This window comes from Chiloscyllium punctatum, chromosome 21 (genome assembly GCF_047496795.1).
Source record: "Chiloscyllium punctatum isolate Juve2018m chromosome 21, sChiPun1.3, whole genome shotgun sequence".
In the NCBI taxonomy this organism is placed as follows: domain Eukaryota; kingdom Metazoa; phylum Chordata; class Chondrichthyes; order Orectolobiformes; family Hemiscylliidae; genus Chiloscyllium; species Chiloscyllium punctatum.
Window position 1 is genome coordinate 1,112,758 of NC_092759.1, and position 19,874 is coordinate 1,132,631.

Consider the following 19,874-nt stretch of genomic DNA (forward strand, 5'->3'; position numbering starts at 1 on the left):
GTTTAATTGGAAGCACGCTAGCTTCCAATTAATTGGAAGTGTGCTTCCAATTAAACCTGTTGGACTATAACCTGGTGTTGTGTGATTTTTAAGGATGGTCATGTCAGAAAGGTAATTAAAATGGGGAATCCCATCAGCCCCTGCGGGCCCAGCTGAGGTGCTAGGCTAAATGTACCCTAGGTTTATGTTTGATCTCCCCAATGTAGAGAACACCACATCAAAAGCACCTAATGCACTACACGTGGATGTAAGAGAACCATTTGAACTCTGGTTGCCCATCTTCCTAAATGGTTGTCAATCACTTCCGGCCTTCAATCGCTTTGTCCACGATCTACTTCTATTGGTTTACAGAGACGTCAATCATTTCCGGAACCCGCCGTCCGTCAGTTGTTTTCCCATTAGTCCATCCAGCTCCAGTGACGTTTAGAAAGCGGATTGGTGAATGAAGGGGCGGGTCGGCTTTTTCTTGTCGATTGACATGCAGAGCCACCAACCATTCGGCGCAGAGTGCCGGTTTTACCGTTGATTGACGTGCGGACGCGCTGAGAGGGCGGGATCTAATTATTGACGGATCGCGCGGTTGGCCAATCGGTGAGTAAGTGCGTGTCCAACGGTGACGGGACCCGAAGCTGAATGGCGGCCTCAATCTTGATCGACGTGCAGTCCAACCAATGTGGAACAGGAGCGGGAAGATCAGCATCCAATGGAAATGGAATATCTTGGAAAGGGCGGCATTGACTCTCCCGCTGGATGGGGGAGGGGGTGAGAATTGATTGACATTTGCCAAGGCCAATCGAATGAGCGATGTGACAAAGCCTTCGATGAAAATGAAGCAGAGTTCAAGGCGGGATTAGGAAGGGGGGCACAAACAGACATTGGTAAACCCAGCAGGGTCTCGCAGTATCTGTGTAGTGAAAAGAAGGGTTAATATTTCGGATTCAGTGACGTTTTTTCAGAAGACTGAATGGACGCCATTCGTGACTTGACCGTAGGAGACAGTTTGTCGATCGAGGGCGGAATTATGCGAGTTGTTGATTGTCATCGGCACTGACCAATCGGAAAGGAGAATTACGGAGGGGTGGGGCCAATATTATTGATTGATAGGATATGGACCGATCAGGATGGTGGTCCGAAGTTGATGTCCAATGAAACCAGGGGGAGGCAGGATTAGGGTTGCTGATCGACACCGGTCCTGTCCAACCACTGCACGCGGCCCTGAAAGCGTCCGTCCAATGGAGAGGCGGTGCTGCGGGATTGACATCCATGTGGACCAATCGGAGTGGGAACGGTGTGTTGCCCGTGGAGACGCGGGCCGTCGGTGGATGTGGGAAAGGCCGCGGCGGTGGCGGGGCCCTGGCCTGTGAAGTGAGGGGGGAGGGCAGAGCGAGTTAGAGAGGGAGCCGGGGGGTAATCGTTGGGAGAAGTGGATCAGAGGCGGCACTAGGGGGAAAGTGCAACCTGGCCCTGTGCCTTCAGGGATAAGCTGTCAATCGAAGCTCTGGAGAGGGGTTTTGTAGGGGGAGAGGAGTGAGCCTTCCCATCTGCTTCTGCATTGCAACTTCTGTAAATCCTGAGGGGATAAAAAGCATCTAAAATATTGCATTGCAAAAAGAAATTGCCAGCAAACTGTTCACAAATGCACGTTGCACGTGCATTGCATTGGGACCACCTGCATTGACATCAGTCACCAACTCCCACCCCTCGCACACACCGACCCAAAAAGCGAATTAAACATTTCAATTTTAGTTCTGGTTTGCCCCTCTTCCAGTCTGCACACAGCAAGAGGGCAATCGCTGTGCGACCCAGTTGCATCAGGTCAGACCACACTGGTCCGGGGTTGTTGCAAGAGGAGCCAGGAGGGTTGGTTGGTTGGTTGGTTGTGGGGTGTGCAGGTGGGAAAGACGACCATTTCAGGTCCCCCTTGGCTTGAAAGTGGGGAATTGCCTTGGATCAGGTGCTGCCAACCTCGCCCACCTGCCAGCAACCCCTGTGCCCCACGTCGGGCTATTTGGCACCGACTGGTTCAAATTTGGGCTCATCCAGGGTTCTGGAAATCAGTCAAGAGAGTTTACCCCTTCCTCTGCCAAACTTACGGGCTTAGGAATTGTTTTTGTCCTGACTGTGGGTAGTGAGTTCGGCGGGGCACCATCAGGATGACCTCTGCATCGACCAAGGTACGTGTAGTCACTCTTATTTGATAAAACATCTCATTGTTTGCGTGGGTGCCATTGGCTGAGTGTCCTATATAGTATCCATCTGTAATTGCCATGCAGAAGATGTGGTGAGCCCCTTCTTGAACTGTTACACTGCCGTGTGTTGTAGGTAGACCCACCTCTGTTAGGAAGGCAATTCTAGGATTTTGACCTAGTGACCCTGAAGGAATGGTGGCTCATTTCGAAGGCAGGATGGTGAGTGGTTTGGAGGGAGAATGTGCGGGTACTGCTGAATGTGCTGAATCTACTGCCATTGATCTTTTAGATAGCAGTGGTCATGGGTTTGGAAGGTGTCTTAAGGAGGCTTGGTGAATCACTGTAATATGCTGGGGCACTACAGTGGCTCAGTGGTTAGCACTGCTGCCTCACAGTGCCAGGGACCTGGATTGGATTCCTCGAGTGAACATCAGGCAGAAGATACAGAACCTTCAACACACACACCAACAGGTTCAAGAACAGCTTCTTCCCTGCTGTTATTAGAGTGATGAATGGAGTCTCTAACTTCAATTAATGTTGATCTTGCATTGTATACTTCCTGCGGTGTAATCTACATTTAAAAATGTGTTGCTGGAAAAGCGCAGCAGGTCAGGCAGCATCATAGGAACAGGAGAATTGACGTTTCGGGCATAAGCCCTTCTTCAGGAATCCTGAAGAAGGGCTTATGCCCGAAACGTCGATTCTCCCTGTGTTTGTGTGAGTTTCATCTGGGTGTTCCGGTTTCAGTCAAAAGATGTGGAGGTTAGGGTGGATTGGCCATGCTAAATTGCCCAAAGTCTCCAGGGCTGGGTAGGCTAGGTGGATTAGCCATGATAAATGTGGCATTACGGGATATGGTGAGCGACTGGGTCTGGGTGAAATGCTGCTCAAGAGAGTCAATGTGAACTTGATGGGCCGAGCAACTTCCTTCTGCACTGTAGGAATTCTAGTTTGTAGATGGCCTGCATTGCTGCTGCTGAGCACTGGTCTTAGAGGGAATGAATGTTGAAAATGACGGATGGTGTGGCAAACAAATAGGTTGTTTATTTGAGATGGCGTTGAGCTATGCTCACCCAGGCAAGTGGGGAATATTTTACCCCATTCTTGACTTGCGTCTTGTAGATGGTGGGCAGGTTCTGGAGTGTCAGTGAGTGAGTTTACACAGTAGAATTCCTAGTCGCTGAATTGAATTCTTGAATTCCTTGCTTTAGCAACCACAGTATTTATGTGGCTGGTCCAGTTGAATATTTTTGGCAATTCGTAATCACCAGGTTATTACTAGATAAGCATGTTGTAGCTTTTGATTGGAGGCACATTTCCAACCTGCCATCCTATTGCAGTGACTTGGAGTTCAAAGAATTGAGAAAAGTGCCCATTAAGTTGTATTTGATTTTTTTGTAGCTGAGTTGATGAGAGTAGACACAAAGTCGACCCTCTCCCCTACCAACTCATCTTTGCCTCCCCTCCCCCATCACCCTCTCCCTCTCCCCTTCCTCCCGTCAAGTCTCTTCCTCAACAAGCAATGGAAATAATGACTAGATGGACGTTGTCAGATTCTTAATAAGCAAGGGATAAAGAGTGTTTGGCTTAGATAGGAGTGTGGAATAATTGGATCAGCCATAGCTGAGCAGGCGCGATGGGCTGATTGGCCTACACTTGCTCCTAATTCACTTGTTCATCCAAAAGCGAGATGAAGCTTTTCTGACACTGATTGCATGGAAGGATTTGACTGTAGGAGTAGGGATGTCTTGCTGCGATTATAGAGGGTGTTGGGTGTTGGTGAGGCCATACCTTGGGTATTGTGTACAGTGTTCGTCTCCTAGTCTGAGGAATTCTTGCTATTGAGGAAGTCCATTGAAGGTTCACCAGACTGATTCCCGGGATGGCAGGACTGATATATGAAGGAAGACTGTATCGACTGGGCTTGTATTCGTTAGAATTTAGAAGAATTACAATTGAGATATTATAGAAATATGTAAAACCTTATTGGGACTGCACAGGCTAGGTGTGGGAAGAATGTCCCTGATGTTGGGGCAAGTCCAGAACTGGGGGTCACTGTGTAAAAATAAAGGGTAAGCAATTCAAGACTGAGATGAGGAAGAACATCTTCACTCAGAGGGTTGGGAACCGGTGGAATTCTCTACCAGAGGAAGCTGTTGGGGCCAGTTCTTTCGATACATTCAAGAGGGAGCTGGATGTGGCTCTTGCAGCTAAAGGGTTCAAGGGGTATGGAGAGAAAGTGGGAGTGGGATACTGAGATCATGTGTTCAGCCATGGTCATACTGAATTGTGATGTAGGCTTGAAGGGCTGAATGGCCTACTCCTGGACCTATTTTCTATGTTCCTAAGTGGGGCAGAGAGAGAGAGGGAGCTCATGGCTCAGTTTCGGTGGACTGTAACTTGAGGTTTCAGTTTGCTTGTAATTCTGGTCAAGAGTGCATCTTGCTGTGAGTCTGCTGCCTGTTGGGTTGGAGGAGAGGGATTTGATTTGATTCCATTTGCAGCTTACTCTCCCGCCATTTGACCTTGCAGGTGGGCGAGATCTTCTCGGCGGCTGGAGCTGCCTTCACCAAGCTCGGAGAGTTGACCATGCAGCTGCACCCAGTGGCGGACTCCTCACCAGCTGGGTAAGTAGGTGGAGGCATGTTTCTCTTTTTTCCCCCCACTATGGTATATCACCCCCTGTAAGTGTCCTCACCATTGTCCCTCTGGGACCTTGTCGACCAGCTGGCTTGGGAATGAATACCAAGGTGGTGTCCACCCTGTGGCATGCATCCCTTCTGTCTTTGGCAACAATTCTGTGGTATGTGCCATACATCCTTTCAGGGATGTGGCAGAGAGAGAGGCAAGTAGACATCTTGTACACTTCACCCCAGTACATGGAAGGAAGATACAGATCAGCCTTGATCAAATGGCATGATAGAGAGGGATCGAATAATCTCCTCATATTCTGTTCAGTCTCAACAACCCATTACCCACTTCTGTTCCCTTCATGCATTACTTGGTGACTCTCCTAAGAAACCTAACTACAGTACGGTGGCATGGTGGCCCAGTGGTTAGCACTGCTGCCTTACAGCGCCAGGGACCCGGGTTCAATTTCAACCTTGCATGACTGACTGTGTGGAGTTTGCACATTCTCTCCACGTCTGTGTGTGTTTCCTCCAGGTGCTCCTGTTTCCTTCCACTGTCCAAAGATGTGCAGGTTAGGGTGGATTGGCCATGCTAAACTGCCCAAATTTTCCAGGAGAAAGTGAGAACTACAGATGTTGGAGATCAGAGTCAAAACGTATTGCGCTGTAAAAGCACAGCTGGTCAGGCAGCATCTGAGGAGCGGGAGAACTGTGTTTCGAGCATAAGCTCTTCATCAGGAATATGCCCATTGTATCCAGGGATGTGCAGGCTAGGTGGAGTAGCCAAGGGGAATGCAGGGCTACAGGGAGAGGGTATGACGTTGGGTCGAGGTGAGATGCCCTTCGGAGTTTCGGTGTGGATTTGATGGGCCAAAGGGCCCTGTGGGGATTCTATGATGCCATATGGTGACCAGCTGACAGGACAACTTGTGCCATTGGGAAGGTGGAAAAGAGCTTTGAAAGGTGGGAAGTGCAACCCCTTGAGGCGCTGGATGATGGTGTGAATTTGGCGAGGACTTTTCATGTGTACAATCTAGTTGACATCTTAACACAGTGGAAGTCTCTTCTGTCAGATACACATACAGGTCAAGTAGTCCAGCCAGTGCACTTGCATACTAGCCTGTAGTTCTTCCTTAGCACTGTCCAACTCACCCTAAATGTAGATGGTAAAGAGCAGGAGGAGGCCGTTCAGCCCCTCGAGCCGATTGTGCCATTCAGTAAGCTTACTGCTGATGATTACTCCATGTACCCGCCGCCCCTCAGTCACCCTTCAACCCCCTCGCTCACCAAGAAAGTACCTACCTCTGCCTCAAAACTATTCTGAAAGACTGGTTCTACCATTTTTGAGGAAGAGATTTCCAAAAACTCTCAATCCCCTGAAGGAAAGAATTTCTCTTCATCTCTGGTGCTCTGGATTCCTCCTCAAGAGGAAATCTCCTCTTGATTTCAGTGGGTTTCTTCCTACCTTCACTCCTACCCCCAGCACTGATTAATCGAGTTCCTAAGAGTTTAGGACCATAGGAAGTAGGAGAAAGCCCATTTGGTCCTTCTAGCCTTTGTTATTCTGGAATCATAGATTCCCTGAAGAGAAGAAGTAGGCCATTCAGCCCCTCAAGTCCACACTGACTCTCCGAAGAGCATCCCATCCAGACACACCACATCCCTGTAACCCTGCACTTCCACCTAGCCTATACATCCCTGGACACTGAGTAGTTTGGAATGGCCAATTCACCCTAACCTGCATGTTTTTGGACTGTGGGAGGAACCGGAGGAAACCCACACAGATGCTGGGAGAACGTGCAAACTCCACACAGGCAGTCACCCAAGGGTGGAATCAAATCTGTGAGACAGCAGTGTCAACCACTGAGCCATTGTGCCGCCTGGATCACATTCTATTGGGTCACAACTAATCTCCCTCAGTGCCGTTTTCACCACTACCTCCATATCTGTTAATGTCATTAATATCGAGAAATCTATCAGTCTCTGTCTAGATCGTAACTCTGTGACTGAACCACCTCAGCCCTCTGGTGTAGACAGTTCCAAAGATTCACCATGCCATGGTTGAAGACATTCCTCCTCTTTATCTATGTTGTGTGGCTACCAACCCAGCCCTGTGGGTTAACCATTTCTGTGCCAGCCCCTCTGCCACAAAAAAAAACCCTAGCTGAAGCTGCTGACACATCTTTGTTTTAAAACAAAATCCTTGTTCGCTCGTCTGGCATTAGCAAGTGGTTGTGATGCCATTTTTCCCTTGCTGTTAGCTTCAAGGGCCCAGTGTTTTATTTAGTGCACCATGGATCCGGCAAGATCCACAGGCCGGTGACCACAACAAACGTAGAGTCAGCATGGAAACCTATCCTGTGGCTCAACTCGTCCATGCTGACTGGATTCCTAAATTAACCTAGCCCCATTTCCCAGTATTTGGCCCATATTCCTCGAAACACTTCCTGTTCATGTGCTCATCCAGATCCCTTTTAAATGCTGTAATTGTACCAGTCTCCACCGCTTCCTCTGGCAGCTCATTCCATACCTGTACCACCCTCTATGTGAAAAAGTTGCCCCTGAGGCCCTCTTTAAATCTTTTCCCTCACACTGTAAGCCTGTGCTCTTTAGTGTTGGATTTCCTGACCTTGTGGAAAACCCTTGTCTATTCACTCTTATCCATGTCTATTCATCCTATCCACGCCCCTCATGATTTTATAGACCTCTGTAAGATCACCCCTCAGCCTCTGATGCTCTAAGGAAAATAGCCCTGGCCTATTCAGCGCCTCATTATAGCTCAACCCCTCCAACCCCAGCAACATCCTTGTAATTCCTTTCCACAACCTTTTCATGTTTAACAGTTTGGGGCTGATTGGCACAACACATTAAGCTTGACCCAGAAGGCTGGGGCCAGCACAGTAAGTTTTGTGTTGTTTGGTGCACATTGGGCAATGGTTGAAGAGGTACAGGGGAGTGAAGCGATGCATTACTGGAGTTGGAGGAGGCTTGGTTCCTTGTTCGATAATATCGACCCTGAGTACAAATAGCGGGCAGTGATCCGATATATAAATTCAGCACCTTCATTCTGTTTTTGTGGACTGCCAACAATTTCAATTCACTTGCATGCACATGAACCTACTCTAGCCTCTGCCATATCCATTATTAGCCTCCTCTCATTATTCGTCTTTTATTCTCCACTCTGCAATGCTCTCTCCAGTTCTCTTTCCCACTGTGCCATTTTTATAACCCCTTTCTTTCCTACCACTCCTCTGCCCACTCTGGTGTTGGTTTGCACATTCAAATTTGGTCGACTGCCCTTCGTTGTTTTAGCCTTGCGTGCTCTTCATCTGTAGGCAGTGAGCATCAGCAGTAGGCGAAAGTGAGGACTGCCACATGCTGGAGATCACAGTCAAGATTAGAGAAGTGGTGCTGGAAAAGCACAGCAGGTCAGGCAGCATCCGAGGAGCAGGAAAATGGACGTTTTGGGCAAAAGCCCTTCATCAGGCCTCCGAGGCCTGCAGAGCTGGGGGTCCTTATGCTAAATCTTAGCGGCCATACAGACATGCACATTGCCAGTCAGGAGTAGGGGTTTGTCAAGGTAGGCCGTTCAGCTTTTGAGCCTGTTCCACCATTCAGTGAGATTATCAATGATCTGTGGCCTAACACTCTATACCTGCCTTTGGCCCATAATACCTAATACCTTTGCTTAACAAAAGTTTATATTCCTCAGATCTAAGATTAATCACTGGTTGAGTTAGTTGAGTCTTAGTTGAATATCGGGTGGATTGAGACCACCTGTACTCCCTGAACTGCTGCTTCATCAGGTCGGTTCGTTCATTTTAAATTTTATGATCCATTTGAAATCACTCATTAGATGGCCCATCAGCAAGGGAAAAGAGAAAAAAATTAAACCATTATGCAACTCTTAAGTGGCTCAGTGGTCAGCACTGCTGCCTCACAGCACCAGGGTCCCAGGTTCGATTCCAGCCTCAGGCGACTGTCCGTGTGGAGTTTGCACATTTCCCCACTTGTCTGCGTGGGTTTCCTCCGGGTGCTCTGGTTTCCTCCCACAGTCCAAAGATGTGCAGGTCAGGTGAATTGGCCATGCTAAATTGTCCATAGTGTTAGCTACATTAGTTGGAGGGAAATGGATCTGGGTGGGTTACTCTTCGGAGGGTTGGTGTGGACTAGTTGGGCTGAAGGGCCTGTTTCCACACTGTAGGGAATCTAATCTCGTCTAATCTACATGTCAAAAGAATCATTAAACTAAGCAGTGAAGTCATAAAAATTACAGAAACCAAATCATTGTTCCTTAGATGTAAGGTTCAGAAAAGATTTACCAGAATGTTGTCAGGTGTGGAGCGTTGGATTATAAGGATTGGCTGGGAATTTTTCACTGGAGCGTAAGAGGTTGAGGGATGGCCTTATTGAATTTTATAAAATCATGAGGGGCAGAGGTAAGATGAACAGTAGGTGTCTTTTCCCCTACTCCCTGTTTCCGTGCCTTATACGACTCTGTGATTCTATTTGGAGAGGTTGTTTCCTGGGTGGGAGAGTCGAAGACCAGAGGGCACAGTCTCAGAATAAGAGGTCACGCATTCAAGACCGAGATGAAGGGGAATTTCTTCTCCTGGAGGGTAATGAATCTGTAGAATTCTTTACCACAAAGGGCTGTTGACGTTGGGTCACTAAGTGCATTCAAGGCTGAGATACGCAGATTTTTAATGAATTAAGGATTATAGAGTCATAGTCATAGAGATGTACAGCATGGAAACAGATCCTTCGGTCCAACCCGTCCATGCCGACCAGATATCCCAACCCAATCTAGTCCCACCTGCCAGCACCCAGCCCATATCCCTCCAAACCCTTCCTATTCACATACCCATCCAAATGCCTCTTAAATGTTGCAATTGTACCAGCCTCCACCACATTCTCTGGCAGTTCATTCCATACACGTACCACCCTCTGCATGAAAAAGGTCACTTTTATATCTTTCCCCCCTTACCCTAACCCTATGCCCTCTAGTTCTGGACTCCCTGACCCCAGGGAAAAGACTGTCTATTTATCCTATCCATGCCCCTCATAATTTTGTAAACCTCTATAAGGTCACCCCTCAGCCTCCGATGCTCCAGGGAAAACAGCCCCAGCCTGTTCAGCCTCTCCCTGTAGCTCAAATCCTCCAACCCTGGCAACATCCTTGTAAATCTTTTCTGAGCCCTTTCAAGTTTTGCAACATAAGTCCGATAGGAAGGAGACCAGAATTGCACGCAATGTTCCAACTGTGGTCGAACCAATGTCCTGTACAGCCACAACATGACCTCCCAATTCCTATACTCCGTACTCTGACCAATAAAGGAAAGCATACGAAACGCCGCCTTCACTATCGTATCTACCTGCGACTCCACTTTCAAGGAGCTGTGAACCTGCACTCCAAGGTCTCTTTGTTCATCAACACTCCCTAGGATCTTACCATGAAGTGAATAAGTCCTGCCCTGATTTGCCTTTCCAAAATGCAGCACCTCGCATTTATCCATATTAAACTCCATCTGCCACTTCTCAGCCCATTGGCCCATCTGGTCCAGATCCTGTTGTAATCTGAGGTAACCTTCTTCACTGTCCACTACACCTCCAATTTTGGTGTCATCTGCAAACTTACTAACTGTACCTCTTATGCTCGCATCCAAATCATTTATGTAAATGACAAAAAGTAGAGGGCCCAGCACCGATCCTTGTGGCACTCCACTAGTCACAGGCCTCCGGTCTGAAAAACAACCCTCCACCACCACCCTCTGTCTTCTACCTTTTGAGCCAGTTCTGTATCCAAATGGCTAGTACTCCCTGTATTCCATGAGATCTAACCTTGCTAATCAGTCTCCCATGGGGAACCTTGTCAAACACCTTACTGAAGTCCATATAGATCACATCTACTGCTCTGCCCTCATCAATCTTTTTTGTTACTTCTTCAAAAAACTCAATCAAGTTTGTGAGACATGATTTCCCATACACAAAGCCATGTTGACGATCCTGAATCAGTCCTTGTACGTCCTGTCCCTCAGGATTCTCTCCAACAACTTGCCCACTACTGAGGTCAGGCTCTCCGGTCTATAGTTCGTTGGCTTGTCTTTACCGTCCTTCAGAAACAGTGGCACCACGTTTGCCAACCTCCAGTCTACGGAGAAAAGGTAGGAAAGTGGAGCTGCGGATGATCAGATAAGATCAGATCAGATCAGCCATGATCTCATTGAAAGATGAAGCAGACTGGATGGGCTGAAAGGCCTACTTGTGCTCCTTGTGGTCTTGAAAATTCCTAGGTATCCCAGAATTAAAGCCATCTTTCCAGAAATCATTCTGTCCCTGAGCCAGTATGCCTCACTATGGTTCATAAAGGACGTTGCTCACGAGAAAATCAACATGTTCCATGAAAATGGTTGCCAGGGAAGAAATAAGGAGTGAAAAAATAGTTGCGATAATGAGAGCAAAACGGGTCAAAGAGGCAACTTGAACGTAAAGCTAATATTACCAATTGTACACTCCTATATCACAAAGCTAATATTACCAATTGTACACTCCCATATCATCTTCTATAATCTTTGTTTAATAAACTTGTTCCATAAAATAATTTGTCAGTTAAACTATTGGAAGTATGTCAAAGGGTATCGTGCAGCGCTATTGCACTAATGATCTAGCAGCCAAGTTTCATGCCGTGGGGACATAGGTTCAATTCCTACTGCAACACCTAGTGAAACTTAACATTCAGTTTTCAAAACGAAGAATTGAAAGCTAGTCATTGATGAAATGGTGAGTGTGAAACTACCATCAACTGTTGCAAGAACACATCTGATTCACCAATTCCCTTTGTGAAAGAAAATCTGCCAACGTGCAACATTCACAGCAATGTGGTTGACTTTTAACTACTGAATGTAATGCCTGAAGAAGCCTCTCAATTGAGGGCACTTCAGGTGGTAAGCTCGTGTCCTACAAAAGAAATGGGCGGGCACGGGAGCTCAGTGGTTGGCACTGTTGCCTCACAATGCCGGGGACCCGGATTCGATTCCAGCCTCGGGCGACTGTCTGTGTGTGGAGTTTGCACATTCCCTCCGGGTGCTCCGGTTCCCTCCCACAATCCAAACATGTGCAGGTTCGGGTGGATTGGCCATGCTAAATGTCCCGGGGTGTGCAGGCTGGGTTGACTAACCATTGGAAATGCAGGGATAGGTTAGGGGGTTGGGTCAGGCTATGATGCTCTTTGGATGGTCAGTGTGGACTCGATGAACCAAGTGGCCTGCTTCCACACAGATTCTATGATTCTGAGAAATGAGAAAAAGCAAGTGTAAATCTTTTGTGAAAGTCTGAATGTTTCAGCTTCACTTCTGACAACGGAGTGCAAAAATCAAAGCTGATACCGCAGTGCTCGTACCTTGAATGCCGAGGTCCTGATGAGTATTCAATGATAGGAGATGCGTAAGAATGTCCTGACCCGTATCTGTCCAGCTGTCAGCTTCATTACATAGAGTCTGATTTGTCCATGATCCTATAGGTCTCCCTGCTATAGGAAAGGTGTTGTTAAACTTGAAATGGTTTAGAAAAGATTTACAAGGATGTTGTCAGGGTTGGAGGGTTTGAGCTATAGGGAAGAGGTTGAATAGGCTGGGGCTGTTTTCCCTGGAGCGTCGGAGGCTGAGGGGTGATCTTAGAGAGGTTTATAAAATCATGAGGGGCATGACTGGGATAAATAGGCAGGTCTTTTCCCTGGGGTGGGGAAGTCCAGATCTAAAGGCAATAGGTTTAGGGTGAGAGGGGAAAGATGTAAAATGGACATAAGGGGCAACTCTTTCACGCAGAATGTGGTACTTGTATGGAATGAGCTGCCAGAGGAAGTGGTACAATTACAGCATTTAAAAGGCAACTGGATGGCTATATGAATAGGAAGGGTTTAGAGGGATATTGGGCCAAATGCTGGGAAATGGGTCCCGATTTTTTTTTATATGATATCTGGTCGATGCGAAAAAGTCGGGCCAAAGGGCCTGTTTCCGTGCTGTACATCTCGATGACTCTTAAGATCTTTCTTTCTTGAGCAAGGATGGTCAGGGCTGTGCTGGGCAATTGGTTTACTGCTGTAACACAGCAGCCTGGCACCCTCCACCCTCTGGCAGTGACCTCTCCCTCTCCCTTGGCCCAGGTTTAATTACTAGGGTGCTCTATCAGTGCTGGCCCATTTCCCTTTCCGAGGAGTCACAGCAGCTCTCTTCACAATCCCGACTCTCCCAGTATTTTTGTTTTCCTCTCTCCGTCGCTCTATCCCTCCATCTCTCTCTCTCTCTCTCTCTCTCTCTCTTCCCGCCAGTGCCAAGTGGACGGACACGGAGATTGAGATGCTGCGTTCGGCCGTGAAGCGCTTCGGAGAGGATTTAAACAAAATCAGCACTGTCATCAAAGACCGCACCGTGTAAGCCGGGGGGGGGTGGTGCGGGGAGGAAGACAGATGGGGGACTGGGTGTTCAAGGGTGGAATAACTGGGCTGATTAGGCCCCAGAGTTGGGGGCGGTGGGGTGGGAGTATGATTGAGGTTGCGAATTTACAGTGTAAAGTTGAAGGTGAAAGATTAGCAAAGGACTTTGGATTAGATTGAGAGCAGATGGTAAGTGTGATTCCGAGGCGTGGAAAGAGGTTTACCATCGGGTACAAGCTGGCTACTGAATGAGTTGTAAAACTGAATGAGCAAAGGTGGCTGCAGTATTTACAGACTGTGTACTCCACAGCAGATTGTAAATGTTTCATAAACTCTTGAAGCAAGCTGAACGCATTTTGGAGAGAGTGCAGCAAATGGAATTGAGATTGATCTAGATGAATGGTCAAGCATCCAAGATGGGCTGAAGGCCCTCCTGCCTTGAGAGCAGTCATGTCTGGGTGCACTTACAGGGCAACAGGGCAAATGTAAGGAATAGTAGGAATAAACAGCATTCTGAGAAAGGGCGACCAGCAGACAGGATTGACTGACCGGAAATCCGATCGCTGAGCTTGCATCAAAAGGAGCTTGATGATACAATCAAAGAAGACTTGCATTTAGATAGTGCTTTTTCATGACTCTGGCATGCCTGAATGCACTTTGTTTCTTAGCGCCTCTTTTTCCTGAAAATCCAAGGCTGAGAGGCTGATCCTATTGTGGTCTTTAAATTGTGAAAGATTTCGATAGATTAGACTCAGAGGAACTTGTTGGGTAGGCCAGTTACCCAGAAATCCATTGGAGAATTCATTGAATCAACGAATCCTGACAGAGTTGATGCAGGCTATTCTGCCCATTGGGTCCACACCACCCCTCTGAAGAGCATCCCACCCAAACCCATCACCCTTTCCTATACCTGCACATCCCTGGACACTACGGGCCAATATAGTCTGGCCAGTCTGCCTGACTTGCACATCTTTGGACTGTGGGAAACACACGCAGACACGGGGAGAATGTGCAAGCTCCACACAGACAGTTGCCCGAGGGTGGAATGGCTGGTGCTGTGAGGCAGCAGTGCGAACCAGTGAGGTACCCTGCTGCCCAGGTTCAGGGTAAACTTCTTCCATAGTGTTAGTGAGAGAGATACCAAAGAGGAGTCATAAGTCCTGTGTTTCTTAGCTCAAGTGATCTTTATTCAGAGTTCCAGTGCTACATATGTGGGAGAAGCTGGAGAAACCCAAGTCTGGCCTTCGCATGCCCTCTTAATGATAGCTCAGATTGGAGGTCAGTGACACTCTGCAGTTCCCCAGTGAAATACAACATTTTAATAGCTTTCGCGTTACAATAATTACAAGTAACACTGACGTCCTTGTTAGCCACATCCCCCTAAGTTATACATTCAATTCAGTAAAAGCGTACGATCAATCACCAACAACTGTATGGACAGCCCTAGGTTCTCCCAGTATCTCACGATGTCTACCAGATACCCCCGTCACCTGCCTTTGGGATCTTACAATGCCTCTGGCAGTTTTAGTCTTTCCCAAATAATGGCCAGCTGAAGTGCTATATTCACCAATAACCTGAATTGTTGTTTTTCACTTAGAGCTCTTCCAAATTCTGTACTAACTTTAGCATGGCAGTTTGGGAAGGATAGTAACTGCTACCAATTGTTCTAAAGTCTTTACAGTCAACTCGACTGTAAAGTTACTGTGACACAGCTGACAGATTGGGAACAACCCCTCTCTCACTTCAACCTGAGAGATCAGACAACAGACCTTCTGATTTGCAACTGCAGTTTTCGCTCCCTGCTATTCACTTGCTGTAGGTGAATTTTAAACTGAAGTTTCCTTTTTAAATAAACCTTTACTATCTTCACTTCAAACACTTTCCATTACTAATTGTCTTTCCTTAAGAAACGCATCTTTTGGAATTCCACTAAGAAGAGTGAAATTTAACCACTTTATCAAGCCATTAAATAAAACTTGTTTAGATTCCACCAGCAATGAGGAGAGAACCACATTTGTAACCTGCCTTTGCCACTCTCCCCTTGATCTTTGGATATAAAATTGTTCAAGTTATCTACATCTACACTTAAGTTTCAATTGTTTATCTTTCTCTAGTTGTGACCTCTTTTTACAAACTTTCTCCTGTGCAAATGGTTTGTTTTTTTAGAGATCATGTTGACAATATTTATTACTTTATCTTCCCTAATAATGCACCGAGCCTATTGATTCTTTCCAAACATTTGCTCAAGGAATGCAGCTAACCCTTGGCACTAATTTGTTTTTTGCCTTTGTGATTCGGCAGTTCTCAAAACACTTCAGAATAGGATCAGACCTCTCCTACCTCTGACTACCTATCTCTAAACCTTTCTGTCTTTCATTTTCATGTACTTGTTCAAATGTCTTTTAAATGTTGCCACTTGTACCACTTCTTCAGGCAACTGGTTCCACAACCAAACCACTCTGTGTCTAAAAGTATGCCCTCTAGGTTTGAACTCCCAATCCTGAGGAAAAGACCTTTGCTATCCACCTTATCCATGCCCCTCATGATTTTCTAAACCTCCTAAATGCTCAAGGTCATTGAATATTTTTAGGACAGAGGTAGATAGGTTAATAAGGCAGTTAATGGGCAGCACGGTGGCTCAGTGGTTAGCACTGCAGCCTCACAGCATCAGGGACCCAGGTTCAATTCCAGCCTTGGGCGACTGTCTGTGTGGAGGTTGCACATTCTCCCCGTGTCGGCGTGGGTTTTCTCCCTCAGTCCAAAGATGTGCAGGTTAGGGTGGATTGGCCATGCTAAATTACCAATAGTGTTGAGTGCGTTGGTCTGAGGGAGGTGTGTCTAGGTGGGTTTCTCTTTGGAGGGTCGGTGTGGACTTGTTGGGCCGAAGGGCCTGTTTCCACATTGTAGGGAATCTAATCTAAAATCTAAACAGTTATCAATGATAGGCGTGGATGTGGGGTAACGCTGGGCAGGAGCATGGGCTAACACGAGGCAGGGATGTGGAGTTGAAACTACAGTCAGATCAACCATGACCTTATCGAGGGCCTGAATGTCCTACGCCTGCTCCTAATCCATCTGATCATTGGCTGTGCAGCACCATGTGATGTCCTGCAGCGTTGCAAGGTGCTATAGAAAGGCAGTTTCTCTGCACAGGCAGTGGGGACGTTTGCGGCATTTGACAAGTTGCCCACCGCCGTGTTGGTCCTAACATTTCACCCTCTGCCCTCTGCCCCTCCCAGCGCCCAGATCAAGACCACGGTCAAACGCAAAGTCTATGAGGACAGCAGCGTTCCCCTCCCCTCGGAGTCCCCCAAGAAAATGCAGAAGAAGGCAGTGACGGTGGGGGCAGCAGTCTCGGCGCCAACCACACCTCCAGCAGCGTCAGCAGCAGCAGCCTCTGTCGGGAACACCCCACCCACAGATCCATCAGCTGTCAAGAAGCAAAAGACATCCGGTAAGGTCAGGGAGTAATGTATTGTTTTGGGTCGTCATGTTATGGACCAGAACAAAATCCCCTCAAGCATATATTCAGAAGATAGCCCAGACTCTTAACGTTTGCATATTTTACAGGCAAATGCCAGGCGTTTCATTTTGGGGTCGCTCAGACTACCAGATTTGAAGCAAAACACACATTATTCATGCTCCACAGTTAAAACACCAACAAAAGAAAGAGGATAACAACTCCATTGGGAAAACCTAATGGAACAATAGATTTATTGTGCTACCAAACAGTAACTGTTCTAATATAGTAACATTCTGGAAACACACACCTTTGACAAAAGGCAAAATCAGGACTGGATTTTCTCAAGTGTAACTCCAACAGCAGGAAGAGAATCCCCAGTGTTTAGCTGGAACCATAATCAGATTTCCCCATGATATTACTGAGAACTGAATACTCTCTGCCCCACCGAGAGGGACAAAAACAGCTTCCACTTCTTCAAGACCCCAGCGGCAACTACTGGGAAGCTAAAACGAAAAGTTGTGGTTCTGTGGGAGCTTGACCACAACCATCCAGGCTGCCTCTATTGTTCCACCTTCATTTTAAATAAAAACCCTAAGTCTCTCAAGCTGTTTACAAGTTTTTATTAAGACAGCTGAGAACCTCTGCCTTAAAACCTACCTTTACAAAAAAAAAGACTAAGATACACCTGTTTAACGCCATAATATCATCGTAGTTGTCCAGGGTGGAAGATTCAAATGTCAGTATAAGCAGACCTTAGAAATCCGAACCCCTTTTGTTTTCTGAAAGGCATTGGTTTCCGCCAACCTCTGTTTAAATTCTGCACTATTTTGCGTCCTCTTTTATTTCTTTTCAAAACAAAAGCTTTGAATTTTTGAGAGTGGATACGCTGACCCCCCTCCGAGAACATGGAGTGGTTAGTGATAGACTTGTAGAGAGTTTTGTTGGGAAAGTGGTTCAGCAATTCCTGTGCGGCGGTGGGTGTCACATTTTCTATCTGTTTCTGCCCGCCCCACCCTCCCAAAAGATGTGACGCTCAGCGCCCTGAATGACTCAGACGTCAACAGCGACCTGGTGGACATCGAAGGACTTGGAGATGGATCGCCAGCCAAGAAGCTCAACTTCGAGCAGGGTACGTGTTGCTCTTCAGTGGTGGGGGGAGGGGTTGCGAGATGTGGAGGGTGGGCTCTCTTTCGCACGCACGCAATCTCTCACACATGCTTGCTCGCTCTCTCTCTCTCTCATGTATGCACTGTCACACACGCACTGTCTCCCTCTCACACAGGCACTCTGTCGCACGAATGCATGCATCTTGTCGCAACCATGCACCCTGCCTCACTCACGCATGCTCACATGTGCACACACACTCCATCTCACGCATGCACTCTGTCTCATGCACACATGCTGTCTCACTCACGCACACATGAATTCCGTCTCACAGATGCCCTCCATCTCATGCACGCTCTCTTACGTGCACGCTGTCTTACGTGCACGCTGTCTTACGTGCACTCTCTCGCTCTCTCTCTCTTGCGCTCTCTCTCTCTCTCTCTCGAACGCGCTCTCTCTCTGTCTCTCTTGAACGTGCTCTCTCTCGCACGCACTCTTTTGCTCGCATGCTCGCACACTCTCTCTCTTTTCTCACACACTCACTCTCTCTCTCTCACATATGCAGGCACTCACTCTCACATGCACGTACTTCTGTCTCTTGCGCACATGATCCCTTCCCAGGAGATTCTAGTTGGTTTTCTTTGCCTTTGCTGACCTGACCATCCTCTCCAGGCATAATCCTTGGACTGGTGAAAGGTATGGAGCACCATTTCACCGGAGATGGAGTTATTGGGAACAGCAAGCTGCACACTAGCATAGGGCTTTTAAACAGGTGATGCTTTCACAGGATGTAGGCATCACTGACAGCTATTTAAGTGTTTGTTGCCTATCCTTCACTCCCTTCGAGAAGCTGCTGGTGAACGGCCCTTTGGACAGCTGTGATCCTCTGGGCTGTCCTGGTGTTTGACCTAGTGACAGCAGAGCAGCAGTATGGTTCCGAGTCAGGATGGCGTGCGGCTCAGAAGATGGTGGCATTCCTGTGCATCTGCTCCCCTTTCCTTCTCGCTTGGGAAGATCAGCAGGTTTGAAAGGCCATGAAGAAGGAGGCTTGCCAAGTTCAATGCAAGTGTATTAGTGGTGTCTGGGGGTTTAATTAGTTGAGTCTCGTTGTTGGGGAGTGTTGAGGGAAATGAGCTGTGAACCAGCTTGTCCTGCTGTCGGGTAATCCCTGTTTGTTGGTCTGCATTTATATATTTTATCTGTCTCTGTTTCAGACAGTCTGACCCTCGATTCCAGTCTCATCATGAACAACTCGGACACCACGCTCTTGTCTCGTTGAACCTTCATCTCCTCCTCTTTCTCTGTCTCTCCTCCACCATTCAGTGTCCCCCTGATGGTCTCTCCAGAGGTATACCGCTTCGGACCGATGCCCGCTCTCTGAGTTGTCAGGACGACAGACTCCCAGCTGTGATGCCCATCGCCACCTGATCATGCTGCCTGGAGAACACCGTTGGGACTTTTTAACCAGCTTTCACACCTGGCAGCTTTGAGGGATTTTGTTTTAGAAGTGTTGCAGGTATAGATGGATTTCTTAATAAAAGACAAAATACTTCACATCCCTCTGTTTCAATCTGCATAACATTATTTGCGTCTGCTTAATTCAATTGTTTTTCCATCTATTTAAAGGACTGCTCCTCTGATTTCCCCCTCAGTGCAGTGCTGGACTATCAACCTAGATTATGCACTTCAGTTCCTTTCAGAACTGAGTGTTTTGAAGTGAGGGTGCTACCAGCCAAGCCAGACTTGAATGAGTTTCGAAGATCAACTAAGAATTTCTCATCCTATCCTACATTTCAGTCTGTCCAGCTCAGAGATTGTTACACCCTGACAGGTATCCAACTCAGTCTTGGGGAGATATTTGTACCGACGCTACATCTCAGTCCCCTCTCTGTCTCTCAGGGAGATATCTGTACACTGCCTCATGTCTCTCAGTCCCCTGTCTCTCTCAGGGAGATACCTATACACTGGTGTCTCTCAGTTTCCCCTCTCTCGGGAGGTATCTGTGACTAGCTTGTGAATGAGTCCCCCTCTCTTTTGGAGAGATAACTGTACACCGA

The 19,874-nt window shown here is 47.3% G+C and overlaps 1 protein-coding gene across 4 annotated transcripts; it reads left to right on the top strand.

Annotated features, from left to right (window-relative positions):
* The first annotated feature begins 1,115 nt into the window (after nucleotides 1-1,115).
* On the top strand, nucleotides 1,116-19,373 carry bacc1 (BPTF associated chromatin complex component 1). Of its 4 annotated transcripts, none has more exons than XM_072591423.1 (6): nucleotides 1,140-2,174; nucleotides 4,722-4,816; nucleotides 13,146-13,247; nucleotides 16,490-16,704; nucleotides 17,738-17,842; nucleotides 19,036-19,373. In XM_072591423.1, the coding sequence occupies exons 1-6, from the start codon at nucleotides 2,154-2,156 to the stop codon at nucleotides 19,038-19,040; spliced, it is 543 nt and encodes a 180-aa protein (XP_072447524.1). In that variant the 5' UTR covers nucleotides 1,140-2,153; the 3' UTR covers nucleotides 19,041-19,373. The 4 variants fall into 4 exon arrangements, with proteins under 4 accessions (XP_072447525.1, XP_072447524.1, XP_072447523.1 ...); XM_072591422.1 differs by having other exon boundaries at nucleotides 19,141-19,373; XM_072591421.1 differs by having other exon boundaries at nucleotides 1,143-2,174; nucleotides 19,032-19,373.
* Nucleotides 19,374-19,874: the final 501 nt, after the last annotated feature.

Coding starts and splice junctions, on each gene's coding strand:
- bacc1 (XM_072591421.1), top strand. CDS start 2,154: ATGACCTCTGCATCGACCAAG. Junction 13,248..16,489: donor GTCATCAAAGACCGCACCGT/GTAAGCCGGGGG, acceptor TGCCCCTCCCAG/CGCCCAGATCAAGACCACGG. Junction 16,705..17,737: donor CAAGAAGCAAAAGACATCCG/GTAAGGTCAGGG, acceptor CCCTCCCAAAAG/ATGTGACGCTCAGCGCCCTG.